General features: G+C 41.8%; 1 protein-coding gene across 6 annotated transcripts in view; it reads right to left on the bottom strand.

Moving 5' to 3' along the window:
* Sox102F (transcription factor Sox102F) overlaps positions 1-22614 on the bottom strand; it is a 210686-nt gene that overhangs the window by 33286 nt on the left and 154786 nt on the right. For 5 of the 6 annotated variants that reach the window (XM_003693834.4, XM_086910777.1, XM_086910775.1 and 2 more), the window contains 2 exons: positions 16615-17355; positions 8813-9032 (listed from right to left, as the gene is read on the bottom strand). In XM_003693834.4, coding sequence (XP_003693882.2) covers positions 8813-9032; positions 16615-17355 — 961 coding nt within the window. Of the gene's footprint in view, positions 1-8812; positions 9033-16614; positions 17356-18130; positions 18245-22614 lie in introns of those variants that run through there. The other variant, XM_086910773.1, reaches the window with a different exon arrangement.

Below are 22614 nucleotides of genomic sequence, written 5' to 3'. Positions count from 1 at the left end.
GAAAAAAAAAAGGAAGGGAGGAGGTCGCATACCGGGAGAGAGAGGGAAAAAAAATGAACGGGTACGTTCATTTAGCCCCCCCGTTTAGGCGCACGAATTCAAGATACGAAATCACGCGACGACGTACGCTTCGCTGGCCCTCGAAGAGCCACGAATGCCATTTTGTTCCGGGAAAACGAACGCTTCTTTACGCGTCGATTTATCCTATTTTTCTTTTTTTTTTTTTTGAAATGAATTCTCCATTCTCTTAAAAGATTCTTTTCGATTCTTACGTTACGAGATAATACGTTTGACAAAGAAGAGAGTTATTGTTCAATCGAGAACTAGGTAAAAATTTTCTTTCTCACAGTCTCCTCTGATCCATTTATAAAACTATTATAAATAGCGCGAAACGCGTTACTCCATCTATCGGATCGACCACCCCTTCATCGATTCGATCGATTGCACTACAAAAATTACACCGGATGCGTCAAACGTAATCCACGCGGGCGTATCAAAGAGCGCGTCCCATTCACCGTTAAAACAAAGGGAAAATCCGAAAACAAAGGAAATATCGAGATAGCGGAGAGCTTTCTGTTCCCAACATCGGTTCGCGCGAAACCGATAGAGGTATCGATGATAAAGGACGAGACGACGAATCACCATATTGGCGGAGAACAAAAACGCGCCACCCCCTTGACAGAGGGAGAGAGGGAAGGAAGGGAGGCGGTTTTGTTCGATATTACCAGGACAGTGGAGCCTGTGAGAGATACTACCTGTGTAGGTAGATAGGTAGGTAGGGATATGGTAGGGATAGAGCATTTTTGCGCGGCTGACCAACGCGTCCCGCGAACGTTGTATTGTCGGTCGATACGGATTTCACGAGCGGCGGCATTTTCCACAGAGAGAGAGAGAAAGAGAGAGAGAGACAGAGAAAGAGAGAAGCGGAAACGCGCGGATACGTTTGATACAATATATAAGCGGTCGGAACGGTGGCGGGGTGCGGGGATCACAAAGTAGCATTCTATTGACAGAGAGCTCGACGCTCTCCGGTCCGCCGGTGATTATACTTGGTGATCATATCGCTCGTATATTGACAAACAGCGATACAAACACCCATATACACAAAGCAGAGGCGGATGGACGGAGAGAGAGAGAGAGAGAGAGAGAAGGAGAGAGGATGGAGTAGAAAGGGAAACCGGAGAAAAGGAAGGAGGGGGATGGAGAATCATCCCCATTCCCGGACGCCGCTTCACCCTCCGTCCGCGCGTTTCCTCTCCCTTTCCAACCCAACTAGCCCTCCTTGCCTCCTCCCCCTCGATCGTCATCCCCCACGGGTGTATGCGCCGCTGCAACCGACTCCCGTCGGGGAGTGGTGGCCGTTCCCGTGGACGCTTCTCGTGCACCGGTGCACACAGACCGCCCACCGGCGACCCACAATACGCCGCTAATTCCCATAAAGCGCCGACCGATACGCAAATGGACAAACGTATGGACATACGCACAAGCGCCCCTGGCCTCTCTCGTTGACCGGCCAAACACCGCACGCCATACACCCCCCCCCCTCCTCCTCCTCCCTCCCTCTTCTTCTCTAACCCGGCATTCGCAGCTTGTATATCGCGGACCAAGCTTCTCCTTCTCCCTCTCTCTCTCTCTGTTCGTGTATCTCGCGTTTGTTCTCGTTCATGATTCCCGCCTCTGTCTTTGTAGATTATGCGTGTAATAACGGAACGGTCGCGCGAAAATGCGCCGTGATGTTCCACCGTTTCGAGCTTTTCTTCGCTACTTGAGACTGAGAGGAGGTTTGGGTTTCCTTTTTTTTTTTGTTTTCGGAACGCGATTATGGTTGGAAGAGGGTGTGTAATTGGAATAAATAATGATAAAGGGATGATTTTTTTTTTTTCACGTTTCGAAAGGTTTTCGTTCGCCGTGTTTGCGATTTCTTTTTTTTTTTTTTTTTTTTTTGGATTAGGAATTGGTGGATGGTGATGGAATGGCGAAATTTATGCTGGATATTAAATGGGCGGTTTTTTTTTTTTTTTTTTAGTTATCGGATGAATATTCTAGTCCGTTAATTCATTCAAGATTATTCGATTCAACGACTATCGTGTATTAATCGCATTTATTCCCCGACTAAGTGCTCAACTTTTCGAGGCGAAATAACGAGAATAGCCTATGCGGATGCTTCGCACAAATTACACATCGACGATTTTCGAAGCGGTTTATCCTTTTTTCTTTTTTTTTTTTTTAATTTCCTATGAATTTTTATAATAAAATTATTCAAAATTGAATTGCATTTCGTTAAAAATAATAAATGGAATAATTTAATGGCTCGAGATATTAAAGATTAAAATATAATACTTATATTCACTTATAAACTTTATCAAAAATTATCGAAATATTCTTATTGAACGCGATTCGAAAAAAAATTTCGAATCCTTCTTATTCTACTTCGAAATGAAAACAATCAAACGCTGCTAATTTGTACGAAACAAGGAAAATTTCTATTGCACGAACGTGTCATATGTTTTTGTAAAAAAAAAAAAAAAAAAAAAATGGCACGAGTGCGGTTTTGCGAGTTTGAAGAAGTCAATTTTAACCGCAGACAGAAGAACGTTCGGATGGCACCGCAGAAATTTCACGCTCACCTGCCGCAATTTCGTGGAGAGTCATCAAATATCGGTATACGAGGAAGGTCGTACGTGTCCGACCGGATCTTCTTTTGTAAGAAGATAGGTCGCGAGATTGTTGAATGAGAACACCTATGAATGAATATGAATCGCGTCGTTTCGAGGATCCTTATCGAGGATACGTTCAAGATTCAAATTCCATCTTTCTCAGAAAGGAAATTATTAATAATACGGTAGAATTTACCAAATTTAAATTGCGTATCTGAATACACCATATGAAAATAGATTAGGTCGGGTATACGCGTATAATTATGCTTCCATTCCAATAAAAGTTACTATTTGTTTTGTTAAGAGCATCTGCGTGTCTTCAATGATTGAAAACGCGAAAGATCTGAAACTTGTCGATTTGACGGCAGGTTTGGTAGTTTTAGTGGTCTTAACAGGTTCGCCGGGAACGATAAGAATCTGCATCGGTTTGTACTTTTTGGTGTATGATAACGACTTGAACGTGAGATGTAAGTTAATTCTAGAATACTATAATGGGATACTATATTTCTCGGTATTTTTTTTTTTTTTTTTTTTAACTCTAACCGTTTCTGAGAAATAATTTTTCGTTGGCATAAAAGGGAAAATGTTACTTTAAATTTTTTATATACTGAAATGTAGACAGAGAAGTTTTCACGGAAATTATTTCACGAAGATAATTATTCTTTGATTCTCAGTTTCTTTTTTTTTTTTTTTTTTTCTACTAAAACTATTTACAAAAAAATAACGTGTAAAGTTAAAAATAACAAACTCGTTTTAACACAAAGATTACATATCCTATATATATATGTAATAACAGTCTAATACGTTTTTATACTATATTATTATAGATCCTTCATTGATAAATATATACTTAATGTCGCTCGAGTCTTCATTCGCGACTTACTTATCATTCATTTATTCATAATCGATTCGTAAATCTGTCTATATTGAAAAATCGAAAGAAAACGTGATTGGAAAATTAAAATCCCGAATCAACGATCTTTCCCCCGCTTCAATTTCGAATCAACCATACGAGGAATACAAAATACCATTCAAAACCTTATAGAACCTGTAAAAAAAAAAAAAAAAAAAACAGTCCTAACATCCTATTCCTATCATATAAATGCAATATAATCCACCTACCCTTCCTCTCCCAGGTCGCACCCTCTCTCCCATCCCATGAAAACTTAAACGTGCATAAACGCAACCGCATCTTTGTTCCAATCCACACACACACATACATGTATATTCGTGGCAAAGGGTCGCGCGCGTCACTTGGAGTCGTAGGGGTTGTAAATAAAAGAGTAGCGATCGTCGGGAGCGGTGCACCTTGCCCGCACGCCCGAGCCACTGGGCGTGACAATATGCTCCTGCACAGGTGTACGGGCAAAGGTAGAGGTCCGCGGATAGGCGCCTCGGGGAAGAGGAGCGAGAAGTGCTCTCGCCGCCCACGCGATCGCTCCGTTCTCCCTGTTCCCCGAACCAGAGAGAGAGAGAGAGAGGGAGCTGGCTCGTTCGAGAAGAAGCGAGACGCGGAATTCTTAACGCGAAGGGGAAGGGAAGAAAAGAGAAGAAAAGGAAAGGAAGAGGAGACCTCCTGTGGAAAGGAGTCGACGAGGAGGATACACATAGAGAGAGAGAGAGAGAGAGAGAGAGTGGCGTGTGCAGAGAAGGAAGAGAAAGGTCGAAAGGTGTAGCCGCTGGGAAGGTGGTGTGCGCGCTTTCGAGTACCTACGTGGCCGCACACCTGTGCCAATGCAGCATGGCACAGGAGAGTCGCATAACAGGTGGAAAAGGTGAGAGAGAGAGGGAGGAAGGGAGGGAGAGAGAGAGAGAGAGCAAGAGAGGGGAACAGAGGAGAGGGAGATCCCCACTCGACCCCGAGTCTGCCAACTCGAACATTACTATACGCCCTCCGGGACCCGAGAGGAGGAGAACGCTCAGACTACCGCCTTCCTCCTACGTTCTCTCTCTCTCCTACGCCCCTCTCCCTCTCTCTCCTTGGCATCTCATTCTTTCCTACTAGCGTGCACTCGTTTCGTACCATCCCCGTCCCCTTCCCTCCTCCAGCTTCGACCCAACGCCACCTCCTCTCCTCCACCTTTCCTTCACGGTCGCACTTCCGTTTTAACGTCGGCCAACTCTCGAGGCGGGCGGCTGCCGCGCAAACGCCGCCGACAAACGCCGCCGTTTTCACTCGGTGCCGATGAAATGGCCGACGAGAAAACGTTCTCCACCCTTGCGAGAGGCGCCGCGACACCGTCGCCGAGCGGAGGATCGGAGCGAGCGTGGCGACATCTCTCTGACTCGTCCTGGTTTCCGGCTAACAGGCGATCCTCGATCTTTCGCCCCCGTCTCGTCGAGCTTCTTTTCATAATTATTCTGGATTTATTGAGAAACAGAGTAGATTTGTTCGAGGGAGAAATTTTTACCGATGCTTGTTTAGAGAGAGGGGGAAAGAAAAAATTGGATAATGGACGGAGTTATTATATAATTATTAATTATACATAATTATTCCTTCTCTTTCGTTTCTTTTTTTTTTTTTTTTCTTTACCAAATTCGCGAAAAGCAGAGGAAAGAGAAATATACGTTCGAGGAAGCGCACGCGTTCATCGCGTTAAACCGATCTAAGAATCGATCCCCCCCGCTGATTACACGGCCGAGAAGAAATTCAACGGAACCGGTAAGAAGAATGAAAGCCGAGGGAGAATCCAATCTACTCGCGATCGATTCGCCGGATGGGCGTCATTAACGTCATCAACGAGTAACGAAGAAGCCTTATCATCTCTCTCCCCTCCTCCCCCTCCCCCAGCCACAACCGTCAATTGAAAATCTATCATCGACCCCCGGTATCACTGCCCATCAACCCAACTCTCCCGACACGCTTCCAGCTACCAGGTGATCCCACGAGGCCGGTCCAGGTAGTGGTGGGGACCACACCACACCACGCCACGCCAGAGCGAGCGTGTTTGCTTAAAAGCGTGTTCATCATCCCGCCTCGGGGTGAATTTAGCGGGGCGAAGAGGGGAGGGAGGGAGGGCGTGCGTGCGTGTGCAACACGTAAATGACTGGCATAATAACGGTAATACCGTCCGGGTATTATCTGCACGCGCTCGCATTTTTGCGGGCAGACAGGTTTCTCGCCGAGCTCTCTGTTCCCGCGAGCTGTTATCTCCCTCTTCCACGCGATGACCCACGGTTTTTCGGGTCGCGCAATCTGTAGTAGTCATCGTCGATGCATCGTAGATAGGATGATAGCGTCGATCGAATCGAGCATTGTCCTCGAGAATTTCATGTCCTCGAGGTTGCCATCGGATGACTATGCGAGATCGTGCGACGCTGTTCTCCGAGATTGGATGAATAACGAATTCTGGGCTATGATTGGCGAGGGGAACGTGGGTATGTATCAGTTATATGACGATTTTAAAAATTAACTTTATCGTAGATACGTACGGATATGGTTACAGCGTTCTTTGAGTTGTTGCAACGATACTTACGAGAGTTCGTGAGTTAGAGATTTTATTCCAATGTAAAATAATGAAAAATAACGTGCATTATCGAAGAATAATATAAATACATTAGCATGATTGGCGATTATTCTATTCCGATACGATCTTATTCTGATTTACTTATGCACGTTATTTTTCAACTTCTTTTATTAAAAAAAAAAAAAAAAAGAGTTAAAGTTGAAGTGATCAATCGATTACGCGTCAGATCGTTACGTCTGCATTATTTCTTTTACGCTTGAAGAAGTTTTTTTTCATTGAAGTTGCATGCTCATTTTATTTTACACATTAAAGAGAAACGAAAATTATCTAGGTTTATTTGCGTAATATAATGTATATCCTTTTTTTTTTTTTTTTTTTAAATAAATATTCTGGGCAACGTGTAAAAGGGGGAAAATTTCATTCGAAGTATCTCGGATATAATATCCTGCAACTTTCACGCGAACGATTCTCTAAAGATATTGGAAATAAATGAATACGAGTGATATCTCTTGGAAAAGAAATCGTAAAGAAAATTTTCGATCCGTCTCCTCCATTTCCCCAAATTTTATTATATTTATCACGAAGGTAATAAATAAATCCCGGCGTTAGCACCGGGTAATTAACCAAAACAACGATCGATACACCACCTATTCATTATGGTGGAACAAAATTCTTTCCATTTTTTTCCTTTTTCAAATTCAATTTTGCTGGCAGCGATTTCACTCCCGATATCGCATTAGTCTATATATAATTACTGATTAAACCCAGCCCAACTGCACGCGAATCGTTGTTAAAAATATCCCCACCGATTCTTATCGGTTCGTTTCTTTCGTTAGTGGTTCACTGAAACGTGTCCATCCTTCCACGTCGCGCGAGACTAATAATCCCGTTTAGCGAAACAGTAAGAGAATATAATTAAATTTAATTACACGATCGCTTTCTAAGATTTAATTGGACCAACTTGTAACGCAACTTGTATATTTGTTTAACCTCGCAACAGGGTAGAAACGAGTCAGTGACTTTTTTCCTTTTTTCTTTTTTCTTTTTTTTTTAGATGTGTAAAGCAAGGTATATTATTAGACGAGGTACATTCATTTGTAACTATCATGTTTGTTCCGTTACGTTAATCACGAATTTTTTCTTACTCCGATGAATTATAATTTTTATTCTCTTCTAAAATTCGTACCATTCAATTCGATAAAAAAAAGTTTTCAATCCCAAATAAAATCTTGTCGCGGGATATTGGACAACTATGATAAAAAAAATAAAAAAAAAAAAATAGATCCGTGATATCTTTTTCGATCCTATTCCGTAATATTTATTACGGAAACGATTCATCGAGATGAAATTTTAATAAATCGCGACATCTCTGACCGTGGCTAGAACGTGCGCATCCATTACAAACATTGACAAACGTTGACTTCTATTACCGCGATAATATCAAAGAACACGATTCACTTTATCGCCTCAATAATTCCCGCAGCACGCCCTCGTATCGAGCATTTCGATCATACGCTATAAGTTTCATCGCATTTCGATATGTCCTCGACCATGTGGCGACCAACCAATTCGAAACGTATCCGCGCTTATCGTCATCGCGCAACAACAACATTTCTCATTCGTGCTCGTCGAAACGACTACCGATTTATTCCATTTAACCTTCTCCTCCCCAATAACTTGTCCTCTATTATTTTTTTCTACACGAACGCGTTCTCAACGCGGCTGCCCTCGTCAACGACTCTCACGATTTTCATCGATAAACACGGCCACTCGGTTTATGCTAATTAAATAGGCCGCGTTAGCAGCGCGCCACGATCGAGCCCGGGCGAAACGTTTAGATTGATCAGCAACGGATTAACGGGTCCCGCGAGAAATAAATGTCACCGTGTAACACGATGGCGAGTTAGTTGGATCGTGGAACGGCTTAATAGTACGAGACAAATTATCGGCTATTGATAGCCAGATTTCCGATTCTCCGCAAATTCTGCCAATATGTAAATTTAGAGGGATCCCTCTCTCTCTCCCCTTTCTTCGCCCGATCGATAAATCTCGCGTAAGAGAGTTAGGCGAGCATCGTTAACCAATCACGGGTGTCGTTTTCAATTTTGTATCGTGTGATTGCCAAACGGTGTGTCTCAGACAATCAATTTCTCTGCTGGCCTCGATTATAAGACGAAAATAATCCCAGACCGTGGCGGTTAGTTACGCCGAGATCCATGACCCGCGTAAAATCGATCCGTTCGAAACAGGTACGCGCTCGCGATTCAGGTAAGCGAGCAGTGTCTCGTGTCTTCGACATTCGAGGAGAATATATATATATATATAACGCAATGGTTCGATGAGTGGTCGGGATTAGTTTCGTTTTGGAATGCACGAAATTGGGAAGAAGCCGTTATCTTATATATTACAATTGCAAAAAATATCCAAAAAATAATGAAGAATTGAATTAAACTAAGTAATAATCTTTACCACAATTTTACTCTTCCCTTAAATTCAATTTCTATAAACTGTCACACGATCATCTTGGCAAGTCTGTAAACAAAACCGAATAACTAACTACCCTCCCCTTAATAAAGACTCGGCAAAAGCATTCGTTATACACTCCTTGCATCTCTTCTTCTTACTCGTCCCTTCTTATCCGCCTCTAAACGAACCAAATTCGAAAGAATAAAAATAAAAATCTCCTACCTTCGACTGATCTTGCTGTTGCAGCAATTGTTCCCTGAGCAGCTGCAGCTGCAGGATCATCTCGGACAGCCTCCGCTCCTTCTCCGCGAAGCTCTCCGCACAGAAGACCCTGTGCAAGGCCGACGCGCCATCCTGCTGCACTTGTCCATCCGTGTTCTGCATCCTGCCAGATGCCGGGGGCGAGGGTGGCACGCTGTTCGCCACGCTGGCGACGCCTCCGCTGCAACGCACACCATCACAGACCACGGTCAATTACGCTTTATTCGTTACACGCGTAGCAAGGGAGCCACGTTTCTCTTCTTCCCTCTCCTCCTCCTTTCCCTCTCAACAGAGAGAGAGAGAGAGAGAAACGGAAAAGGAGAGAGAAGAAACATAGACCGAAGACAAGGAGGGAGAATGGAAACGAGATGGGTAGAGAGAAAGAGGGAGAAATAGGAGGCGAGCGGATCGACCACGTACGATGGCTATTCGCGTGCGAGCAAGAGTTTCCAGTGGCTCCAGCCTCTGGAATGGGATAGTGGTCCGCGTACATAGGGCCGGGAGCCAGGTGAATAATAGATAGGGTCGCGGCCGCGCAATCACGGTAGCCCGAGTGTTTGCCGCCGTGATGGGGTGCTCTTCTCCTTCCCCTTCTCCAGCCAGCCCCTCTCTTTCTCTCTCTCTCTCTCTCTGTTTCCACCTCGTCCCTGTTCGCGCACCGGTTTCTTCCCTTTCCCCGAAAACTGCCCTCCTCGTCTACGCCCGGAGCTCTCGTTCCATTCCTCTTTTATACCGGGGAAAATGGACCACGAATAAGTGATACCGGACCCATTGTGCGCACAACCCGGTGGTGGAGCGATGGGCTCGAGAATACATCCGAGATGTGAAGTGAAGGACATCGCGAAAACGAGAGGATAAGGACGAGAGAGAGAGAGAGAGAGAGAGGATTGAAAGAAGCGCGGCTTCCGGATCTGGGGCAATAATATGAGGCTTCTCTCCTCTCCTTCTCTCCGGTGTATCGTTGCATGGCGTTTCTTACGGGGTCAACGGTTAAAGGGGTGGTCGAATTTTAAAATACCTTTTCTTTTTTTCCGGGCGAAAATTCAGATGGAGCGCGATATATTTTGATGAAAAAGGGGATGATGGTTTTCTTCTTCTCTGTTTCCCGTTCTGGACGCGCTAATTATTGTTTGCGGATGAGAATTTGTCGGATGAGAAATTTCCTGTTGTTTTTTCCTGCCCCGATCAACGATGATAGGACGATGATAGGATAATCGCATGGGATGTGATTTTTGAGGAAGAGAGAATTTCGAAATTAATTATTAACGTGCGCGTTAAGTGTGTATATATATATATATATACGCGCTGATATCGGAGGCGAGCCGGAGATTTTAAAATTCAAAAGTATAATTAAAAATACAGACGTTGTAGAATATTTAATAAACATAGTAAGATATAAGCTTCCATAATTGAAGTTTAACATTTTTAATATGACTGTATTAAGTATTTTCTTACCGCGTGGCAAGGTACTCTATCTACCCTTTAAATCTTGAATTTTATTTCAAACGAGCCGTATATATATACGTACAACTTCGTTTCCGTTATCGTTAAAACTAAAAAAAAAAAACTAAAAAGAGAAAAAATAATATAATATCGAACACGATCTTGGTCAGGAATCAGAGCAGGAATAAACGATTGAACGAAATAAATAAAAATAAAATAAAGGAAAATAAAATTGCGACGAAATAAAAGGGAAAAAATATGAAGAAAAGGGAATAATCGCGTTTATTCAGAAAAATTTGAAATTTGAAACTGTCGTCCAAAACGTTGCCGATCGAAAATGAAATAAGAGAGAGAGAGAGAGAGAGACGTCCCTTTATCCTCGCGCGGCAGATGAAAGACCGTTGCTGCGCGTAGCTTTCTTTCACGACCGATAATAACGCTCGATGGCCGGCTACAAGATTCTATTCGCGCCTGTTGACCTCGGTATCAGGCAACAAAAGGCTCATTCTGTCCCTATTATCATCCCCTCCCCTCCCCCCTCCTCTCCTACCTCCGTGGACGGTGCACGTAGGATTTAGCCTTTCCGGCTCACCAAAAATAGACCGTATCTACCCGTGTTGCTCCTTTTGTCACGCCAATTTTGCGACATACTGTTATTTTTGGCGAACGCGCGGTTAAAAATAAGGTCATCCACGGAGCTGAATGAACGATAAGAGGAGAGGGCGCGTTAATTTCGTTCGTGGAATTTTCATCGGCCATTCGTCGAACTCTTCAACCCTTAGCTAGGCGATATCTATCTAACCTCGCCAATTCTTCACACGAATTCTCGTTTTGTGTTTTTTCTCGTTCGTGTTTATCTCATATCTCGTGTTTCATAAATCGTATATCTCTTAATATCTTTTTTCTTTTTAAATAAGAAGGTATTATCACGTTCTGTGACACCGTTCATCGATTGAAAAAATTAATTTTGACGGAGCCACAACGCGATACGGTTATCGTTAGGACGAAGGATTATTCGTAGATACGTACGAATAAAATTGAGTATCTTTCGATTTTCTTTCTTTCTTCGCTCCCCTTCGTACTCGTGTTTCTTCTTCTTGTTTCATCGCGTGTGCTAAATTGTAATTTTGGACTCGAGACGTACGTTCATTATGAAATTGACGGTACATTTATCCACGAAGCGTATTCTCCGGTTTGTATCGTTAAACGTTTGTAAACGCGCGACACGTATGGTGGAAGTTGGCAAGCAGAGTATTAGTATCAAAAGTGGAGCGTGTAATAATAATAATGCACGGATTTTTTAAACGCGGCGCGCCCGTTTTAATCCCACCCGCGTCACTATTTTTGGAGAATATCCGTGCTTTATAAATTACGTCTCGTTACGTTTGAATCGAATCAGGAATCTCTTCTCGATTTACGGTTTTAAAAAATTAATATTTACATTAATATCAAGATATTATTAAGATGTTATTTTATAATTCTATTTTTATCAAATTATCGCATTTTATTCCATCGTCTGATAAACTTTAGCAACTAATCTTTGCCAATTTGTGCTCAATTTTAGACAATTTTAGACACTACCGCTTATCTTGCGAGGCGAGTCATTCTATATTCTCACAGTTCCATTCGTTCCGACTATTAATTAAGTTTTATTTCATTATTCAATAATGTTATTGAATAAATTTTATGCATTTCGCTAGTACCCATCCTCCATTTCCATCCTATACATTTTTCTCTTCCATTTGTTGAAACACTTACATATCGAAGCTTTTATATACACGTTGATAACACACTATTTCATTCAAACTTTCTTTAACCATTGAATTTAATATCAAATGTGAGAGAAGTTAAATTGTAAAGGAAGTATAACGAATTTATTGCCTATTGGCAATCTCTCATTTCTTTTCACGATTTAATGATTCACGGTATAGCAGCTGCGATCCGCTTCGCCCGGCGAATAATGCCAGTGTTGTTTGATTTAGTTTGAAAAGCCATTGCCGAGTATCTAAGCAGAGAATGATTACAAAATAGCAACGCTCTTGTTATCGAACAAACGAACATTGATCATCTACACTTCCCTTTTACAATCCTCGCCTTCGATCGACCTAAAAATTCGTAACTATTTTTAACGATGCGAATTATATTTTCATCGAAGCGAGAACAAAGACTCCCAGAAGTGGCAGAAAAAGCGAACATCCTCGTTCCAACCTTTCTATTCTTTTTATTAATCAACCTGTAACGAGAACAATTTCAAAAATCTTCGAAAAACGAGGCTGCCATTAAATTCGAGGTTGCCAATTCATGGAAAAAAAAATTAATCAACTCTTTGCAGATCATCATGCGTCATAATCAATCGATTCGAAATATGCCCCTCTCCTCGATCATCGAAACAAGCGTGTGTATTTCTATTCAAGGGTGGTGGGGCGCGCGGGAAAGGGGTCAGGTGCAGAATTGAACGCGTTCCAAAAAGTCGGGTTGAACGTCACGTAAGTGCGAGTTGTCGCACAGTTGGCTGAAATTTTGGAAGAATTTTGGCCCCGATAAGCACGCGGCGTGTGGGCAGCGGCCATCAGCCTGGCACGATTCCGTCCGCTCCCGCCGCGCGCTTGCCAAGTTCACCGGTTCGCTTTCAATGGTTACAACCCGGGACCTCGCATTCTGCACCACGTTCCACATCTTCGGATGTTACCAACCATCCCGCCCGACAGTTTTGTTTCAATCGTTCCCTCGGATTTTCCGCCTCGGGCAGAAACGTGAAAATTACAGAACACGAATATTTTGGATGATTCTCTCTCTCTCTCTCTCTCTCTCTCTCTCTCTCTCTCTCTCTCTCTCTCTCTCTCTCTCGGTCGGAAAGGTCGCGAGTTTGAATTTCAATTTTCCCCGATCGATGCTATTTCTTTTTCTCTTTCTTTTTTCACGAGACTTGGAATTTATTTCGAATACATTTTAGGATCGCAGCAAGGAAATTCTTGCACGGAAAAGCGGTCTTCTTAACGCGGTTCGCACGATTTCGAAGACGAGAGCCGATATCTTTCAATTAATTTATCAAGAGCAAGAATTATTTGAACGAAAATGTATTAATAATAATAACACTTCTTGTGTTCCATCTTCGGTACGCGGTTTAAGAAACGTGAAAATTATTGATATCGTGCGTTATAAAGAGGATTCGATGAAGGAGAAGAAGAAGTACGTATACAATAACTTTCTTAAAGGAAGGTTGGGTGAGATCAGCGGGCAGCAATCATCGATCGAGATGGATCCACGCGATCCGTAATTAGCCACGTGCGGGGATAATCTTCACTTTGTATCCCCGACGTTGCATTATACATTGTGCCCGGGGATGTTGAACGGAGACGGAAAAACGTGCGGGCGTCTCACCGCCGATACAAAGAATCGATTCATTCGTTCTGGGACTGATTACACGGAGCAATTATTATTACGTGACCGTGCGATATCGACTTTGTCCGCGATAAATTATACACAATCCTTCTATTCGTATCCGCGATAAATTTCGCTCTTTTCACTTGTCCTCCTCTTTCTCTCCTCCCCACGATTTTTCCCCCGCTTTTTCCCACCCCCGTGACAGGATGAATAATAATTTTGGCGACGAGACAAATTTTTTTTTTTCTTTCTTTTCAGTCTGCGATGCAGTTGATTGTGGTTGAAGAAAAAGAAGAGGAAAGATGAGAAAGATGTGATTTATGTTAAGGTAAAACGGATTAGATACAGTTTTTCTAGAATTATCGTTCATCTCGCTAAATTCGATTCTTTTTATAATTAAAGGAAGATTATAAATAAGACTTTTTAAATAATCGATCAGAGAATGTTGATTATATCATTCTTGTGGTATTTGTTTTATGCATATCTAACGTGTGCAAGTGATTTCAATGAAAATGAAAATACGAAGATTTGGAACGTTCAAACGACGAGTTAAGCCTTTCAAAAATTACGTATCCTTTTTACATTTTATCAGATTTTCTTCTCATCGATTAATAATAACAAATAATAATAGAAACATTTTTACTGATTCTGTTCTCGAATGACGCAAAACGCCAAAATTTAAGCCAAGATCGATCAATCTCATCTATTCCATCTAGGCTTATCAAAGGAAAAAGAGCTGGAATCGAGTGGAAAAAAGTACGAGCAAAAACCTTCTTTAACACTCGTAGCCACGATTATCGATAGCGTAACGACGTTCGATTCCTCGTCCATCCATCTTTCGTTTCGTTTCATTAAAATCAACCAGTGACACTCGGTCCTCTCGAGCTCTCGTTTTTTTTAGACCGCGCCAAGATGGAGGCGAAGAGCGCAGGCATAGTCCAAGGATGAAACGTCGACTCGTCCGATTTCTTATCGTCCTCTCCATGGACGCGTTTCTTTGTCCCAGAGCCGAGAAGTCGGATATTTTCAGGCTCTCTCACTGTGGACCCCTTGTTTTTTTGCCCTCGGCCCTCGCTCCCGACGACTTCCTTTACGCACGCTCCTCTTTGTATTTCACGGATGGATCTCGGTTCGGTAACGAAGAGTCGGTTTACGACTGGAATCTGTGGATCTTGTCGTTCCGACGAACAATGGTCGCTTTTGTGGCCCACTCGCGGGGCCAAATTTAAGCGGTTCGCGTTGTTATTCACCGCTGCCGATACGAGGAGCAGAATGGAGAGGCTTGCTAAACTCTTCGCGTCCCGTATCGAACCCGTCCTCCGAACCTTTTCTCTCGTCCACCAATTTTCATATTTCTTTTGATTCGTTCATGATTTAAATATCCCCCGTAAATATTGCGTGAAATTTCGTTCGATCGATTCGGAAATTCGAGCAGGGAATATTTCCTTCTGAATCTTTCAGAATTTTTACGTCTCTATTTCGTTTCCGATTCATAAATCGTAGGTACTTATTTTCTTTCGATACGAATTGAAAATTGATTTTTCTGGACCGTTTACGTTTTCGTGTGCATAGTTTTCTTTCGAGCTGTACACGGATCGAACTTTGATATAAGCAGATTTCAAAAGTGGAAATCAACGACCAACGTTCTGCCTGACACTTTTTACGTTTGAATAGCAATAGGCTCTGCGTTGTTGGACAGAATTAAAAAAGAAGAGGAGAAGAAAATCTATACGTATATCGATACATCTATTCAAAAAAAAAAAATGACGTTTAAACACCGCTAGATGAAAATTTTATTTTAACTTTGTCTTGTCAATAAGTAAAATATGCCGAAAATGTACGAATAAAATATTATTGAACCGATTAAGCGATCTAAAAATTGATAACCTCGGCGTAAAATATAGGGAATACTCTTTGTTAGCATAAAAACTTTCGTTACAATTTTTTATTATTGTCGAGTACCAAACAGCACTTTATACTTTTGTTAAACTTCTTGCAACATCCGCAATCCAAGATCTCACTAATTCCTAAACCTTGATTTCACAATTCCAATAGAATTATAAGAAAAATTATCTCCACCTAAGCTAACTCTTCGCTCTACTCCGGTTCAACATTCGTTTTTTGAAAAAAGAGCAATTCATTCCATCAAAATTCTCCGATCTCCGTTCCGCTATATATCGATTCAATATCGTTGGATGGAGGAAGATAATCGTTTCACAGCGATATTAAAGAAAAAAGAGAAAAAAAGATCATTTTTTTAAACTCGGTATTTACCGGTTATGTAAAGCGTTCTTATTGAAGGCATCGATGGCAAACAACAGGGAGATTAAAAGGCGTGGCGATTGCAACATCACAGGAACGAATCAACGTACGCCTCCGTTTGGGGGATTCGAGGGGACAATATCGGCTAATTAGAACGAGAGATTACGTAACACGAACCGAATCGTAATAAACGCGATAAACCGTGGATCTCGCGAATTCGGGGAAAACAGGAAGGAACGGCTCGGCCAATGGAGCCAGGCCTCATTTCCTCCGGCTGACCGGCCATTTCCTGGCGCCGTTTAATTAATGTCGTCCACTATCGCGGGCAGAAAGACGGGGAGAGAACGAGAACTGTGAATAGCCGAATAACGCGACAGCTGGACAGCTACTTTATTTCTCCAATGGCCGGAATATTTGCTGCTCGAAAACCCTCGAATCTCCATTTCGCCATTGTGGCTCGAAGAACGATGAATACTTTTTTTTTTTTTTTTTTTGCCAAGATAATTCACGCGCGTAACGCCAATTTATTGGCAATTCGAAGGTATAAAAATTTAGTTTTTTCGATTATTCGCGAAGATAAAATTATTAAAACTTGCGTTCTCTCGAGGAATCGCGGGCCAACCCCTCAAAAAATCCAATTAAAAAAAGAAAGAAAGAAAGAAAAGGAGACTAACCAATGCGCGTTGTGCCCGGTCGGCGTGGAGGTGGGCGGGGGGCTGTTCCGCCTGTTGTTACTCGTGTCGTCCTGGAGCGACAGCGACTCGCTGTTCATCTTGAAGGTTAACCTCTTCAGCACGTCGTCCATGGATCTCTTGGTTGTCGCGGTGGTAGCGTTCCCCCCGTTGTTGTTATTGTTGTTATTATTCTGCGTCACGGTGTTGTTGTTGTTGTTGTGATGGGGGTGGGTCGGGTAGTAGGGGTCGACGGTTAAGGGTGTGGGGGGCGAGCCGCACTCGGAGGAGCTGGCCGGTTCCACGACGCCGCCCGACGACGAGGATGTGTTCGTGTGGTGATGGTGGTGGTGATGGTGGTGGTGGTGGTGGTGGTGGTGGGGGGGATAGTGGTGGTAGGCCAGGGCCTCCTGCCCGGTCAACACGATCCTCTGCCGCTTGCTTGTCCGCAAGGAATTCGACGATGGCGAGGGCGAGTCCCTGAGATCGGGCTCGCTGGTTGTCGCCGGCGACGAGCAGCCGGACGACTCGCAGTCACCTCCCCTCTGGTGAGGGTAACAGTCCTCGATGTCGACGGGGGTGGTGGGACCCTCTTCACCCACGGCTACCTCGCCACCGGGACCGCCGGTCACCGACGAGGTCGTGTCCTCCTCCTCCTCGTTTGCGCCTGCCACTGTACCCGTGCCGCCCCCGCCCTCCGATAGCTTCGTTGGTGGTGACTTCCTCTTTGAGGACATCCTCAATCTGCAACCGATATTAGGAATTAATTCTTTTTCCGCTCCCCGATATGACACGATTCGAGAGACGTGCGTGGATCGACATGTGCCGGAAACGGGTCGCGTTCATGCATGGTGTAAAAATTGGTGGAAACGTTCGAGCGTGCAAAAATTCGAACGCTTATAATGTATAACGCTTGAAACGCATAAAAGCGATCTCTGTATCCCCCTCTGTTCTTTCGCGAATTCTTTGTCACTAGTGTGTGTAATTAAAAGAAAGAAAGGAGGAGGGGGGAAGGGGGAGGGGATTTCCCCTTAGTCGATCGATTCGTTGAACGCGATGACATGGCAGTAGTAGTAGAATTCTTGCAAAGTATCGCGGGAGTATACGTTTTGTCAATATAATAATCTAAGTTAACGTAGCTTTTAAAAAAAACGTCGATACGTTCGTTTGTTTTCTTTGTTAACGCTTCACACATTCGACTGTTTTTCAGCGGGACACGCGCACGACGCGTGAAGCGGCACTTTCTTGCCGGAACCCGAGATATTATTCTCGAACGGTGCATCGCCTATCTGTGGTAATATTTCATCGCGCGAAGAGATGAAATTTTTAGTTGATCTCTAGAAACTGAACCCCGATCGAAAGAATTATCCAGAATTATTTATTCGTGAATGCAAATTTTTCGAAGCGGGTAAAGCCGCGTATATTAAATCGAAACTCTGCTCCACGTGCAAACACAATTTTTTCCACACATTTCCTCGAATAGAGAGATGCTACACGTTCGAGATTTCATCATACGTACGACAATGCTGAACTTTTTCTTTGTTCTCTCTCTCTCCTCCTCCCCCTCTCTCTCTCTTTCCCTTCGATCTTCAACATCAAGGAAAAAGCGTAGAGAGCACTTTATACCCATGTGCGACACAGGTTGCGTAACGATTACAAAGTTGCAAGTGCATCGAGCGACGGGTCATGGAATTTATCTCTGCGGCTGTTGTTGGATGCAGTTACGAATCTCGTTATAATTCATAACGTAACCGTCGGCGCGGTTGTAACGCTATCACGTGTGTTGCCGATAAGCGATCGCGAGAGACTATTCTTCGTTCGAGGCTCGAACGAAGGAGGAGGGAGAGGGGGGAGAGGGGGAGAGGAAGAATGGCAAGGCGCGAGCGTGAATGTAACGTATCGGAGAGAAGTCGGGACGTCCGTCTTCTTTGTCTTGGGAAGGGATTACATTAACGATTTCAAGAGCAACGACGATGCTCGCTGCTTTAAGGATTCCCCTTCTTATATTAATATTTATTAATCATTTATCTCTTTTATTTCTCAAGTCCAATTCAAAGGCTGACGATTGCAACACTTATTGTAACGATATCTTCTTAACGAGGTTGCAATAATCCAAAGTCAAAAGATCTTTTTCTTAATGGAATTATTACGGTGTTACACGAACCGGGAATCGTTTATTTGTTGTGCGATTCATTCTCGTTTCGTTTTCCATTATTTATTGTTATTAAATCTCCGAGCCAACCAATCCGTTTGGCACGTAACGGATTAAACTTCATTTTAAACATCTAATTAATCAATTTCTTTTCTCCCTCACAACAAGTGACCTTATACGCTTTATTACGCTTAATCGAAGTAAAATTCCCGCGCTTTTTATCTTCCCCTCCTTGAAAAAAAAAATTTACTCGAGACATTAATCGTGAAAATAACGTATATTGCCGAAACAATTTCTGTCGAATCTCTAATACCTCGTTCCCTATTACCGATCCACCTAGCCCACCCCCTCAAACTCAATTCAAAGACAGACGGGCACCTACACCTACCATCACCGTCCAAGGGTCTCCAGATCGCCTCCTTGCGTCTATTCACCGTCTAAACTCTATCTGTCGCTAATTTGGCCCCGGCCAGTCCACCAATTTCCGTCTCCAAATTACCGAATCTAAATCTAAATCTCGCGATCGACCTTAGCCGAGACCCGCCGCTCTGTCACCGATTACATAATCGAACATAAGGCGCAATAATCGAGCCGCGATTATATCGAGCGTGGATTATTGTTGTGTGCGCGGGTGTTGTAATCGCCACGCTCTCTATTCCATCAATCAGGAGAGAGAAGGGGGAGGGGAAGAAGAGCTCCGATTATCTTCGTCTTCGTGGCGAAGAAGCGGAGGTCGTTGCGAGGTCAGCGCCTAGCGGCGTCCAAAATCACCAGACGATATTCCAGAGATTGGCCTTTTGTCGAAAAATTTGATCGAGAGTCGCGCTTTGTTTGGATTCGTGGATCTCGTCGATGGAAGTGGAGTATTTGTTTTTCATTTTGAGGTAATTTTTGAGGTATCGTGGTGCTTGATTTTATTCGAAACTCTTCGTTTCTCTTGAGGGAGGGGGGAGGGGGGGGGGGAAGAAGAAAAGAAAAAAAAAGAATCTGCTAATTCAGAGAAACGAGTAGAGGTCATGGAGGTTCGAGCTGCCAGATGGTGGTCGTTTTGATCGAACGATACAAATAAATATTTATATTTGTGTCAAAGAAGAATTGGAAACGATCAATCATCGCTTCAATTATGAACAAAGGTTGCAATAGCGCGAAGTTGAGAATTATTCCAATTAAAGTAGAAGAGTGTGAATGGGATTAAGTCTGGATAAAGCGTTTGAGGTAATTGCAATTTTTCTAGCTGTTATTTCTAATTGTTATCTTCTTATTATATTTTGTATAGAAATAATAATATGTACATGCGTAATTTTTTTTTTTTATTACGCGGATAAAACAATTGAATAAGATCGGGAACTGATTGAAGATAGATCGAATTAAGATCAGGCTCTATAGATTAACAATGATCGTGACGCAATAGATTTGAAGAATTCTAGAAGAACAGAAATATTATTCGTTACCTTCTATATTCTTCATATTCTTTTGAAAGTAAAAATTTCTGGGGGCGGAAAAAAGTATTTCTTTTTTTTTTTTTTTTTTTTGCAGATAAAAACAAAAAGAAAACAAAAATTATAGTTATGAGTATTATCTGTCTTTTGTATAGTAGGAGAATAATATATATATAATTATATCTGATTTTAGGAAGCAGTCACGGTATAAATATCACGAATATGTCCGGAAATGAAGCGATTTCAAAGAGATCAGTTTCTCAGATTAAAAAAAAGAAAGAAAAGAGAAAGAAAAAAAAAGTTGCAAATTAGAAAATTATACAATTCATTTATTTTACGCGCAAAATACTTGGTCTGCTAATTGGTATTATCTGTGATATCAGATTAATCTTTTATATCTCATAATACATATCTAAAAATGTATTTAAGTGAAAATAATAATATTTTGTTCTTTACATTTCATGTTTCACATTTCAAGATTTTATATATACACACTATATATATTTAGCACAATTGTGTGAGACTTCATAATCCAACCACTCTAACTATAGTTTACTTTGTATCATATTCTATTTCAACCTCGTGCTACCATGTTAGCATCTTTACTGCGATAAATATATATCTAAACGCAGAAATCTATTGTTAGTCTTCACCGGTTATTTCCAACAATACGCATTAGTTAAAACCTTAAACAAGGTTTAATAACTCGGTAATTTAATACCTCGTTTTCAAATTATCATCAGATTATTTTATATATAAATTCATCGTCTATAATTTTATCATTTAACATTTTTCTTTTTTCCTTTTTTTTTTTTTCCTTCCTTTTTTCAACGTTACGACTTCGAAATAAAGGGATTCTTCGATTCGAATTGTTTTAAAAAAACTCGTATCGAAACAAAAGTTTACGTTCAATCCGCATAATCGCAACGTGCTACGAATTAAATTCAAATAAAAATTCGCTCCGATTAACACAGAAAGAAAGAAACAAAAAAAAAAAAAAAATCTTATCATCCCATTTCAAAAAGATTTTATTTCCTCGTTTTTACAAAAATCGTCTCGACACCGCGTCATCAACGATAAAATTCGTCGTTTAACGAATGCACGCGCGCCTCGTGCGATGATTGGCCACACGTGCTTTCTCGCGAGTTCACCGTAGCCAATGTCACATGTCACTGGATAAAGGATCATCGTGTGTCGTGTTTTCAAAATCCTAACCAAAGAAGAACCTAATCGCGATTCAGATATAGAATTATTCAAAATAATTTTTCGATATAATCGCGATACAATCATTCATTGCGTTCGAAATCGTAACAATTTTATGCAAATAAATAAGTAAGGACGATCTCTTTCCCTTCTTGATTCAATTAGAGCAAGTTTAGAGCGATTGGAGGAGATTTAGGATGAGGAGATTGCGGTCGAAAGTCCATAGCGTGTCCTCATTGATCCCGGACTCGAGATAATCGTGGTCACAGACGCCGAATTTCTTCTCGGTTTGTGCGTACTTTGACGGCGTTTGACACAAGAGAGGCGGATATTTTTGCGCTGATCATCCGTTTTCAGCGTCGAACCTCTGAATATTCTTACGTACGATCATTCTTATTCGCCTGCGTTAAGTACACTGGCGAGAATCCGATTCTTCTTTTTTCTTTTTCTTTTTCTTTTTTTTTTTCTTCTTCTTGAAGCGGAGAATCGATTGCGTAAACACGTATACACTCGTTCGTTTGAATATCCTTCGTTTTAGCCTTTGCCTCTTCAGATAAGATATACGTAGCGAAAGACGTAGCACTACGTCAGAGAATGAAATTTCGGGACGCGTTATTACGTCCCGAAATTTTAAAGTTTTAAATGGAAAAGTTACATGGTCAAATAATAATAATAATAATGTTTATAATAATGAAAACGTAAAAAGAAAAGAATTCAATTGTACATTATGAAATAATATTTACAAAGAGTGAAACGAAGAGTGAGATATAATAAAAAAAAAATAAAACGTATATACGATGGTTAAATTTTCGATTAAGAAGAAAAAAAGAAAGTAAAAATATAAAGTTTTAAGCGAGTATCGCAAACTCGATAATTCCGAATCATTGCATAATTATAATGGTATCAGTTACATACGTATATTTTGATGAACGAAAAATTACTGTTGAATGAACAAATTGCTAATCTTATCGATTTTCTGCCTCGAAACGAAAATTTCTTACGATTTTTTTTTGTTACGATTCTCCGTATCTCCGAGAGTAAAACGCAAAAATAATAAGAAGAAAAAGAAAAAAGAAGAAGAAAAAAAAAAGATGGCACGGAAACTCGACTTCTTTCGGCTAAAGCATGGGCAACCGAGGAAAGACCGAGATATAATTTGAACATAGCATTCGTACAAAGCATAAACTCTTTCAAATCCGTAAAAAAAAA

The sequence above is a fragment of the Apis florea genome, unplaced genomic scaffold (assembly GCF_048593485.1).
Source record: "Apis florea isolate Af1SG1 unplaced genomic scaffold, ASM4859348v1 contig_3203_pilon, whole genome shotgun sequence".
Lineage (NCBI taxonomy): Eukaryota > Metazoa > Arthropoda > Insecta > Hymenoptera > Apidae > Apis > Apis florea.
The sequence above is the reverse complement of the archived record's forward strand: the minus strand, read 5'-3'. Positions and strand labels throughout refer to the sequence as shown.